Source organism: Agrilus planipennis, unplaced genomic scaffold (genome assembly GCF_000699045.2).
Source record: "Agrilus planipennis isolate EAB-ADULT unplaced genomic scaffold, Apla_2.0 scaffold244, whole genome shotgun sequence".
Taxonomy (NCBI): Eukaryota; Metazoa; Arthropoda; class Insecta; order Coleoptera; family Buprestidae; genus Agrilus; species Agrilus planipennis.
Genome location: NW_020438980.1, coordinates 156,162 through 169,173, shown reverse-complemented (window position 1 = coordinate 169,173; position 13,012 = coordinate 156,162). Strand labels below are relative to the sequence as shown.

General features: G+C 32.4%; 1 protein-coding gene across 5 annotated transcripts in view; it reads left to right on the top strand.

Annotated features, from left to right (window-relative positions):
- The window catches only part of LOC108739989 (talin-2), a 132,484-nt gene that overhangs the window by 43,587 nt on the left and 75,885 nt on the right, over positions 1 to 13,012 (top strand). For 4 of the 5 annotated variants that reach the window (XM_025975535.1, XM_025975532.1, XM_025975534.1 and 1 more), the window contains exons 2-3: positions 6,899 to 7,051; positions 12,749 to 12,901. In XM_025975535.1, coding sequence (XP_025831320.1) covers positions 6,916 to 7,051; positions 12,749 to 12,901 — 289 coding nt within the window. In that variant the 5' untranslated portion in view covers positions 6,899 to 6,915. Of the gene's footprint in view, positions 1 to 6,884; positions 7,052 to 12,748; positions 12,902 to 13,012 lie in introns of all 5 variants that reach the window. The other variant, XM_025975533.1, reaches the window with a different exon arrangement.

Sequence of the window (13,012 nt, the reverse complement as noted above, 5' to 3'; positions counted from 1 at the left end):
TTATTCAATATATGATTCCCAATTTCCATGAAGTAAAGGCTGAAACAATTAGTTATTATAGTCAGCATGTTAGACAAGGAGTGACCACTGTGGTCTTGAAATTATATTTCAATGTTGTGATGGAGAATGTCTTTAATATCGTACGCAATAAGCAAATAATGATAAAAAATTATGAATTTCATATGGTACTCAAGGTAGACAAGTTGGCCCAACCACCAACAAAAATTTTTTTGATCAACAACCTTACTCACGTTACAATTTATCGTGTTGGTCGGATAGTTAACCTAATTTGTAGGCATTTAGGAAGGTGATGAACAAGTTAATTCTTTGCTTCAACGGGAACCTTTCTTTAATATTTTTAATTATTTACTATTTTCAATGCCTTTATCAGTCGCTTTCATTCTCGTTGTACAATGCTGTTTCTTTTATTCAATTCAACAATGATACTTCAATACTGCAATCAATGAGTAGCAAGGCAGCCTGGTATGATACGTTTCTCAAAATCTTTCTCGTGTTCCCAGCCTTTTAAAACTTCAGTGTGTACGGAGCGAAAGTTCCAAAGCAAAATGAAATCCGTGTCGCACGATGAGAGTTAGTAATCAGTTTAAGGATTCTTAGAACGGTGGAATTTACACTTTTAGAGCGTAGAAACCCTGTCAGGCAATTTGTAGGATAATTTGATCATTTAAATTAAAAAATGGTAATTATACAATACTGTAACAATTATCTTGTTAAAAAACTTTTAGATCTATTTCCCTGTTCTTTTTCTTGTAAAATGTCTGTCAATTTAACCAACCAACAAAGTGTTACCTATAAAGTTTTTAAAAATCTGCAGATAAATATGTTTAATTAGTAGGTGTCACTTTGCATGCCGCCTCTACCAATAATTTGAGCAGGGATTTAAAAGAGGAGGGGGATTCATTAAAACGAAGCCACTCAACAAAATTGAATTTGGTAGAGATCGCTTTCATTTCATTTTTACTTATGTTTTCTGTATATAAATATCATATATAGGTACTTCCTATTTTATATCAAAGTGAAGCTTTTCATGATTCTGTTACTGTTCTTATTTATTGTAAGAAAACTATATACAGGGTGTCTTGCGATGAACACCCATTAGAATATTTCGAAAACTACTTCGATTTAAAATTTAAAAATTTGTACAATAACGTTATTGGGCATGCTCTCCTCAATTAAAATAACGGCATCTATGTAGCACTAACGGTTGTACCAATACACGATCATCATCAACTTCGTAACAGAGCAGTAGGTAGCAAAAAGCATGCCTATTTTACACTAAGAAAGCTGGAACAACAGTATTCTCAGGAGAGATAGCTATTCTTTCTAGCTTCCCATCCATACTTTCAAAGTTAGTTAATTACATACAGGGTGTTAGATATTTAATGGCGGATTTTGTAGGTTTGAAACAAATGATACCAGTTAATTGTTGTGGCTCAAATCCCATACCATTAACACGTTTAACTCAACATTATGGTTTTCTCGTAAACAAACACCTCTCGCTCCTCTTACCAATTTATTTCTTTAATTTTCTAAAATATTCAGCTTCATTTTATTACTTTCATTAAAACCAGTAGACTTGGCATGACCCGTTTTTATGAGGAACTTCTGTCCTGGTTTTAACGGTAGCGAGCAGTTCCCCATAGGTGACAATAATTCCGTTGCGAAAATTTTTTACTAAAGGAACCGATGACCTGCTTTCCGCCTTGATCTTGAGTTAAGACACCACCAAGTCCCACTTCCCGCTTCGGTGTTAATACGAAAGGGCTTACTGAACCGTGGTTATGTCAAAATTTAGGCTCCGGGATGTGTATTCTTCAAGGTTTCACATGCTGTTTGGTATTCGGGTGACCATTAGAATGAAGGCGCATTTTTGGCAAATCTTATGTAGTGTCGAGCTATTTTGGCGAATCCCTGATATTTTGCTTGTTTTATACGTGTTTTTTCGTCAATTTTGCGGCTGTCAATTTTTCGAAGACTTCAGTTTACATTGCCTCGTTCAGCTTACTGTATTCTACACAAAATTTCGCGTGACCATCTTTCTTTGTTTTGGTTGGAATATCCCTTGCTTATGCATGCCTTTAATGTCATTAATTGCTTCGCCAAAGAAGCTCTTCTATGTGGTTGTATAAGGGGCGTTTGTTCCTGTGTTGATGTGCTGGGATGTCAAACTGGTCCTACCGAAGTCTAGATCTAGAAGGCGAGCAGCTGGTCAAATTACGTAACCTAATCTTGGTTGTGTTTACTGCACCGTTTACCAATTCGGTCAAAATTGCAGGAACTGATGTCAGTTACGCACCAGGTTCTTCAAGTCAGTGGTGAAATTCAGCTATTGGTTCAAATACTCTTCATCATGTGCGTTTACAGATTTTTTGGTCGAAGCCTTTCAAAGTGGTTTTTCTAACAAGTATTGTGAGTATACTTTCCATTAATAATCCGTCGATGTTCTCATCTGTTCTTACTCACAATACCCTCGGAGTGAGTCGGCAGTATATTCCATCTTAGTGTATCTCGGATCGCCGTAGTCATGATTGGTGTCTTTGCCAAGAAACAAATTCGCCATTCCGATACCACAACCGATTTGAATGAACGAAGCGACAACATTGAGATGTTTGTTTTCTTTGTTTTCTTTGTTTCTTTATATACATTTGTTATTATGCATTTTTTCATGAGCGACACGTACATGTTCCTTAAAAGCTTGTTTTGTCGCTTCAAACTCAAAACTTTTGCTAGCCTTGCATCAGAATCATCAATGATCGCAGTAACGGGTATTATTAGCTCACCAATTTCTTTAATTTCTTCAATTTGTGTCTAAACAGTTTCTCCCATTTTCACCTTCGGCTTAATCTTTAGTCTTGTTTTCCTTCTTATTTCTGATGTCATTTATTATTTCCTCCGTTCTTATATTTATTGTTTCTTGTATGTTCTTCCTGTTTTCATTTCCTATTTCATTTCTTCTTGGGCTGCATGTAATGATATTTTATTTTCATGTTATCGTGTACTAGTTTTAATTCTTCTTTCAATCTCTTGTCTCACCCTTATATTTGCATTCATTTCTTCTTGACAATTCTTCTTTCCTCTTGTCCTTTTTTCCTTTTTTTGTCATTTCTGTCATTGCGATTAACACCTTTCTTTGTACCTGCATTTTTACTTCGGCACGCCTGCTTGTAACAGGCGCAAAATATCTCTATTTCTTCTACAATTTTTTTTTTCTCTGGTGTATGCTATTTACAATTGGTGCAATATTCCTCCAGAAAATTGAACAGAATTTTTCGGTCATATCGGTTTCGTTATTTTCTCTTCGATAGCTTTCTAGTGATATATGGTTTGTTAGGGTTATTCACGATCTATGCAAACTTCCAAAAAAAGCGATGAAATTCGATTCGCTAGGGTTACTGGCAATCGATGAAATGTTCTGGAATATCCAATGGAATTTTATAAAAGCTTTATTCTTCTTCAGTTCCGCTCCTGCTTCAAATGTCACTTTTAAAACTATTTACTTTTTGTAATTATTATCTAAGTAGAATTAATTAATCACTCGATCTTTACTATATCACTGGCTGATTCGCCTCCTTGCTCTTCTAATTCGCTTACAAACACCTCGTAACTATTGATGCTCTTTTTTACGACCACGCGGTAGCTATTTAAAGGTGCAGGATGTTTTGGAAAACTTCTATTCGAGAATGTAGGTTCTAGAGTATTCTAGGCTTCGTTATACTAGCGCTATTTCGGTAACTCACTATAAGCTACCTTTTACTCTCATGGTGGATTGCCTACACATGACAAAATCATTATAATGCAGAGGTTTGATTTAAATATTTCAATATAGTAAGAAATGTTAAAGCTACATTTTTATTGAAATCTGCCAGATAGAAGTGACATTATTTGTTTTCACCTAATTAATACTTTTTATTATATCTACGTTAATGATGCTTTATAATTTTTTAACTAGACGAACTCGTCTAAGTTTGAAACGGTCGTACCCGTTGACAATGACACATAGCACTTACAATTTAATTTCGATGGCATTTTTATGATGTACATACATACGTATATGGAATAAACTGTACATTCGAATTTAATGGTTATAGCGTATCATTAGAATGTAGCAACCAACTGTACAGCCGAATATAGGCTCACATAATTTTTTTTTTCATAGAAAAATACAATCTAAATTTTTGACTTTTTTCGTATATTTTCCAAAGATTTTCTGCCAAACAAACTTAGTTAGCAGTTATGAACAGAACAAAAAATAAATTAACCTAATCGGTGATGTCGTTCTCAAATGATGCTGCACCATACATGTGACGAAGATATTTAAACTGTTTTGAAACTACATATTTAACTGAAAATAGACAAGATGACAGAAAAGCTTGGCAAAATTTAATCGAGAATCTCCATTGATAGATAGTTAGGGAGCATAATGAATTTTAGGTAATTATTTAGTTTGGCTGTGCCAACTCGATTTCCGTGAAAATAATACAAAAAGGTAGTATTTCAAGATTGATATTTTGGCAAATATTCAGTGTTGGAAGGAGTGAGAGAAGTGGTCCCCCCTTCCCCGATATTACTTTGATATGTTAATATGTTATATTTTTGATTATGCTAAGTAAAAATATACATACCTATATACATGTACCTATATAATATTTATTTCAAATGCAAAAAACTGTAATGATTAAAGATTGATATTTTACATACATAAGTGTTAGAAGATGGGGGTTAATATGCTTTATTTGATGATCATCATCATCATAAGGTCGGCAGTCCTAAGAGTGGTTGGACACGTACCTCCACACTTTCCTATCCTGAGCTAAAATTCGCATTTCCCTAAAACTAGAACAGCCCACATTCTTAACTATTTGCGAACAGTAATCTAATCTAGGTCTACCTCTACCCCTCGTAACTCCTGTTTCTGCCTCTAGTATGTCTCTGACTAGACCTTCATGCCTGAGAAGGTGTCCTACCAACCTATCTCGCCTATTTTTTATTGACTTCCATAGAGTCCTCTGTTCTCCTATTCTTTCCAATACCTCTTCATTTCTAACCTTTTCTACCCACGATATCCTCATCATCCGCCTATAACACCACACTTCGAACGCTTCTAACCTTTTCTTTTCCGCCGCGCCCACCGTCCATGTTTCGCACCCGTACAATGCCGTGCTCCAAACATATACCTTTAACAACCATTTTCGAATTTCTAAATTAACCGTTCGCGAGCATAGTGACTTCTTTTTATTAAAGGCGACACGACCCTGCGCTATCCTCTTGCTTTATATCCCTACTTCCTAGGTATCTAAAATCAGCCACTTCTTCTAATTTTTCGTCTCCTATCTTTATATTCGCCTTTTCCCTACTTTTTCTTCCTTTGCATACCAGTATTTTAGTTTTACTTTTATTTATTTTCATACAGTACTGATCTGTCAGGACCACTTCCATTTTATTTAAAGCTATCTCTAGGTCCTTGATGATGCTGAGTAAGAATTTATATTCACATACAGAGTCCCAAGAAAGCGGGTTTCTTCAATAACTGCTTTATAGATGAAGATATCAAAAAAAGATTATTACAAATGTGGTACTGTATAACTATCCTCATATCCTAAAATTATTTTCTATTATACACAGTGTCCAATTTTTCCTGGAGGTAACCTAACTTCATTTTTTCAAATGAAATTCGAAAATAACATGTTTACGTTAATAGTGGAAATAGTAGGCCATTTCTTCCACAAGCTAAGTGTGAAATGACGCAGAGCACTGCAACAGCCTATTTATTTAGTGTGAATTTTATGAAAATTGATGTATTTTAGATATTTAAATTTAACAAGAAATTCAATAATGCAATGATAAATGGGACATTCCATTTGAAAAAATGTATAATCGAAAATAATTCTAGAATATGTAGATAATGTATATAAAAATTTACCTTCAGATCAGCATACACGTAGTATACGATGTATTATTATATATTTATTGGGAAATAAATAAAATTAAATAGTTGCAAGGCAAGAGTGTTGATAATGGTGGTAGTTGAGAAAAGGGGAAACCGCCCCCCCCCGTCTTTTCCAACATTGGGTCCAATATACCTATATCCTCTTGTTCAGCGTGACGAGCTCTACAAAATAATGCATTTTTAAGGAAATCAGGCCACACAGTAAATTCTGGAAATTTTTGGAAAGTATTTATCTGATGTAATTGGTTTTGATCTAACTAATTAGCTCTACAAAATAATGCATTTTTAAGGAAATCAGGCCACACAGTAAATTCTGGAAATTTTTGGAAAGTATTTATCTGATGTAATTGGTTTTGATCTAACTAATTACTTAGAAATAAATTAGATGTTTTTATCCAGTACTAGATACTGTATATCTGTACTAGCAGTTGGTAATTTACTTAAAGGTCGCACCAGACCCACGACTATTGTTTTTTAAGCATCGACTGACAAAATGTAAAAAACAAAAAGGTTTTCAACTCAAGTCTTATTAAAAACTACACAAATTCGTATTTCATATTTTAATAATTTGTATACTATTTTCGATTTATTTGGCCGATGTTTACTTTAGCATCCCCTTGTTTTTTTTTATCCGACAGTGCAACGTGGAAGCAATGTATACGGTATAAAATTTAGACAATCGCCAGATAAGCATGTTTGGTGAGTGTGTCTCACTTTGCAAGCTTCTATCAAAAACTTTGTCGGAAATGAAAAGTTTATTTTATAATGGAGTATTCAAAATTACCATGTATAGTGACGTATTGAATATAAATGTTCTAATTTAGTTTTTATTGAATAACGATTAAAACCATACTCGTTGTGGTGTAATCGTGTGTAGATTAGTGGCTTCATATTGTAAACTCCTTAATGAAAACAGATTTTATATTTTAGGACCTGGATTGTAAAGTATGGCCCAACTATCCTTGCGTATTAACATAGTTGACAGCAATGTTACTAAAACTATGGTATTCGATCCTTCCACTACAGTTTATGACGCATGCAGGATTATTAGAGAAAAAATTACAGAAGCTAATCTCGGACAAGGTAAGTTATGGCATGCCAGTTTGCTATTTAATAGGAAGACTTTTATCAGGAAAAATGAAAAAGGTTCTTTCTCTTATGAGACAGAGAAAATTTTTAACTATGTAGTTTTTACCATGTCATGACATAAAAATGAATTAAAATTATGTCATAACGTAAATTTAATTCAAAATGCATGGGAAGGTATTGGGATCCGTTAAATGGGAGGAGCCTAAAAACATACGATAAAATGATAAGTATTGCCAAAATACGTGATTGGGCTGATACAAAGCCTCGGAAAGGAAATTTCGTTGAAGGTGAGCGTGTTTTTAATGCCAATCACATTATAAAATTCGGAAATAAATCCGGAAGCTAGCCTTCAAATTCCGTCAAGTTTACTGCCTACTTTTTTAAGCAATCACATATCAATGACTTGCACGTGCAAAGCCGATTTCAGAGAACGTTGCAAACACATTATTGCAACTTTGTTGTATTGCAGCAGGTAGGTTCTTAACCTCAAAATACTTATATCGTATCATTAGAATTGTGTTAAATCAATTACACAGGACTAAATAATTTTTCACTTTATAATTTTACTATGATTCTAGTTTTAAATATTAAGGTTATGGCTGATGGTAAATACTTGCTGAAATATAATCATGTGCATTAAAATGACGTGAACAAATTTTTATTTCGGAATTCACTTCTTTGATACCTACTGCTTTCATTCAAGCTTCTATTAATTTACTTTTTTCTCTAATTTTCCGAATATATTTTTACATATATAAAACGGTTAGTTTTTATTGGAAAGTAGTTAATGTAGGTGAAGACTGAAGATCTATGTCTGAAGTGCTATTGCAGCTTTTCACTGAACTTATTAACTTTTTATTTGATTTAACCTTAGAAGAACACTTCGTCGACTCCATCATCAAAAACAATTTTACTTTTTTAACGTGTTTTATTATTTTAATAAACAATTTTACAATTTGCGTGCACAGTTCCTATGTAAATTTTTCCCTCATTCGAGTTATAAATTTTGCCACCAGATGGTGTATGCCCATTTGACGGATCCCAATAGGAATACGTGATATTCAACTATTATGTGTACTTAGTAGACATAACTTTAATTAATTTTTTTATCAGATAATAATTCATTGACTAAAATATATGTCAGTAGGTAGATAATCCTAATTAATTTGTAAGATGTATGTATGCGGACGTATAACAAAAATGACATCTACTAAAATTTTACTTCAACATAGTCGTAATGACATCCAAACAAAGAAAGTGAATTATAGTTATGTATACAAGGTGTTTCTTAAATAAGTAGCAAGCTTTGGAAGGCATTAGTTAGATAGTGGTGATAATAGAAATTCGTAGGGCGAGTAAATCAGCGTGGTTAAAAGACAAAAAATTCTAAGGAAATCAGACGAAATTGTAATCTCAATCCGGCCTTGGGTGTGAGTTTGCAATGTACAGGGTGGGCAAATTTCTATGTTTATATAGGACAACTCGGTAACTAAAAGAAATACAAAAAATTAATATTTTCTTATGGGCTCTGCGTTAGTGAAAAGATTTTTTTCTCTTTTCAAATAAATATAATATGTGGGATCGAATTCGAAAGGTGGTATTTAATAACAAAAATTAAAAACTCACCCAAAAATAATTCCTTCTTGTATTCGTTTCTAGTGGACGTCTCATATGTGCGACAGAGATCATCGTTTTAATGGGCCTTGTGAATTTGCATTTTTATTTTACCTCCATTTCACTTTAAATCTATTTTACGAAAACTACATGTTGGAGCGCTTTATTCTTCGAAGTAATATCAATTCTGATGTGGCATCAGAAATATATCTCAATAATTATTCAGGAAGAAGACAACCTTATAAATTTATTTTTGCGAAAATAAAAGAAACCCTAAGCAATTATTGGAATTAACTTATTACCATTATTCTCAATACAATTAGATCTCGTTATGATACTCCGAACAGCATTATGAATATGAATATTTGAAATTGAATTTACACACTCTAAGAAATGAAAAAGTAGTAAAAATAACTACAACGTTTACAAAAGAATAGGAATTTGTAAGAATTCTTTTTTAAATTTATTTAGAGATACATTTTAAATTGAAAATTTAAGAATGAACGGTTTATAATAAAAAAAATATTGTTATATTAAATTAGAAATTGCGCGAATAATTTTTTAATTTATTATTGCTTTCTTCCTAATTTGTAATATGTACAAACGAAGTTTGATTTTACCATTATTTTCGGTAAGAATAAAAACCTTTTCAGCTTCAATAACTTTTGAATTCTTTATTAAATAAACATAATAAGATTAATACATTCATAAACTTCATACATGTTTAAGTAATTATTTACATCTTTTTTGATTATTAAATTTTTACGTTTAAAAAATAAATTGGTCAGTTAATCTAAAATTAAAATTTCATTCCGTACATATGACAAAATGCTACTTTCGTTCATGTACAGTGGATAGAAAAGTCGGATTTTCTGTGGTGTGACAAAAAATTAATTACGACACCAGTAATCACACAAAAATGCGTACGTATGCAATACTATTGTTCTGCACTGACCTAGAACACCAACACACTGCCAATGACTTCGACTAACTATATACGTTCAAGGCTGCTCTAGGCTGACCGTAACATTAACATCATCAATCAAATTTAATTTAATCTAAAAAAAAAACAAAAAATTCATAAGTAGGTACAAAAATACAAACGAAATACAATCTCACCTTATCCAGCGTGATTCCAACTTCTTCTTTTATCGTGCCCTACTGCCTCATGCAATTTGCTACTTATTTCAAAAACACCCTGCACTCAAAATAAAATAATTTTAATTCTCTATTATTATTATTTTTATACCTTTTATTTCTACATCGTCCGATTATAATTTTGTAAACAGATTTTGAAAATACCTGATCCAGATATGTTTAATAATTTTAAAAAACCTAATATTTACCATAATGTTTTCTAACTTGAATATTTCCATTAAATAAGTCTTTATCCGATGAACTCGATTGTTTACGGAATGAAAATTAAGTGAACTGGTTGATTTTATGTTTAAGTGTTTTTTTATGTGGTCCTAAAAACGTTTTAGGAGCTTATCTTCGGCGCCGAAAATTGGCACTGGTAAAACCTGTTCGTTTTCTTTTTGTGAATGAACCTTATCAAGTCTTATGGTTATGCTTGCTGTAGGTTGTTGGTTCATTGGTGAGTGTTGTCCATTCGTGAAAACGAACCGTTAGCTGATATAGTACATTTACAATAAATGGAACGAATGCATTTAGTATCTTTGATAGCCGCGTGTCTCGTTTGATGTTTTGCGCATGCGAGAGTCCTAAAGCAAAGTGAATTCGTGTTGCTAGCCGCCTGTAGCGCTCTAGAGCACTGTTCATCCTTCATTAAATTTAGTCCTTAAGTTAACTAAAATTAAGTGATAGAAATCAAATCATCAAAAAAAATATATTTTCGGCAATATAAATAGAACCGTTCTTACCACGTGCATGAAAAACTAGTATATGATGTACTGATATGTTATAATGTAGCTAGTAAATTCTAAACATTTTGACTGTATAGTTTAATTGCTATTATTAAATAAATATTGAGAAATTAGATCTGACACATCGGAGGAAGTGATTAAATAAAAAAAAGCGAAGAAGATGAAATACATACACGTAACTATTAAAGTATCGTCATACTGTACTGAATATTTTGCAATGTTGACAGATTATATGTGACTGCTCAGGAATGGTTAATATTATATCAAAAATTTTTCATGATACACTCGACTTTTACACTCAACAGAATGCTTACAACGACGACTATTTTCCATATTTACCTTACCAAATCAACTTTTCTAGATCATCTCGAATGGATAAAACGATACAAAACCTGTAATAAACCGCATTTATAGGTAGCTATAATTTCAACTTATGAGGTCTCCTTTATTACCGTCTAATATAAATTTGACCACTATTGGTAAAAAGGTTCTCCAGTATTTTCTAGAGTCTAGACTTCTAGACATTTGCAACTGTCTCGGGTAGCACGATATATTCAAAACTCATCCCTAGAAAATTTCCAACTGCAATTTTTTTAATCCCTGAAAGGTTCACCAGTATTTTCTATAGTCTAGACCTAGTCGATCTAGCTTTAAAGAGCGACACGTTGTGGCCGTAAATTCATGGATGTAAGGTCATCCCTGTAAATGAAACTAGGATCAAGTAATATATCACTTTAAAGGCGATTTAATTGCCTTTACAAATATGCTGACATTTTTTTGTTTTGCGCTATAATTGATGTGAAAACCCAGTTGGAAATGTAGGTTGAATTAATTAAAAATAGTTCTCAAACAAGTTTTAATTCATTAAATGTTCAAAAGACGTGGCCGGATGAGCATATGAGAAATGCCCAAATCCAAATTTTTTGTATTTCAGGTGTTATGTAGATACCATTTACAAAACCCCTTACAAAATTTTATTTCAAAAAATTAGTTTTTTTCGCCAAATATAAGAAAAAAATGAAAAATCGAAAAAGCTTTTTTCTCAGAAATTACTGCATCGATACCATTCGAAGTTTATTTACAAAAAAATAAACGTAAAATTTTCCTACTAAAAACAAGTAAACATTTTTTTTTTATATTATTGACATAACACCTCCAATGTTTTTTTATAAATTCTTATATTTATCTGTAACAATAATTTTTTCAAAATTTTAAAAATGGTAGGACATTGTCAATTGATAATGCTCTCAATAGCTGGTTTACTTTGTGAGATCGCTTGTTTCTTAAATAACCGTTTCAGAAAACAACTGGTCGGTGATCAAGAATTTGTATATGAAATAGGTACTGATATATCGCATAGAAAACACGGCGCAGTTTACACAAAACACTCTATTTTTTTAGAAAATGAAGTATAAAGACAAAAAAAATTAATTATTAAAACTAAAAATTGCTTGTGGCACATGTTCGACCAAGACCAATGTATTCAATGTATTTTCTTACCTGCTTTAATGATTTCTGTATTGTGGTTGATTTCTGTAATGTGATCGTCGTTTTCAAGAATCTTTGCATTGACCGTGTTCGCTACTGAGATTTTCCACTCAAAGAGATGCATGCGCAATAACTTTTTCATGGAGTACGCATGCTCAAAATTAATAAATTATATGTTGTAGCATCAATAATAATAATATTAATTTTGAGCATGCGCGGCACATCACATTGAATAGGAAATCTCAGTAACGTACACGGCCAATGTTAAGATAAATTATTCGCCAACTAAGGTAAGATTCACTCGGTAAATTATGCCGGAGAGAAAATGGATCAACAATACTATTCATCAAAATCCTAGCCCCTTTCCTTGATACTACTCTTGCACGAGATGAATCTTATACGAACAATGTGACGACTTTCATGCTTTTTTAGTCTCCTTGAATTTAAATATCAAATTTCTAATGAAGATGTGCCTAAGTATTTCCATTGCCATGGTCTCCTCTATTTCGAGATAAATTAAGTTTTGGTAATAAAAGAAGCATTTTTTTCAATTAAATTAATAGGGACCCAACGCCATGCAGTTTTCACTGTTTTGTATTAGTATATTTTTTTATTTCAATCAGCTGCAGCAGTTATTTACCTTTTTATAAATTCGTTATTTAATTGCTTAACAGTAAAACCAACAGCTTTTTTGTATTTGTAGCTAAAGATTATGGGTTGTTTCTTACTGACGAAGATAATAATACGGGAGTATGGTTAGAATCTGGGCGCCAACTTGCTTATTACATTCTACGTAGCGGAGATATGTTGGAATATAGGAAGAAAGTGAGAACCTTACGAGTTAAAATGCTAGATGGTAAGACATGAATAGTGTATAGTTGTTTATAGTGTGGTAGTTTGAAAAGTTTGATTGTAAAAAGTTATGTCAAATAAAAAATTTAAATTAATCATCGCCATTTTGAGAGTA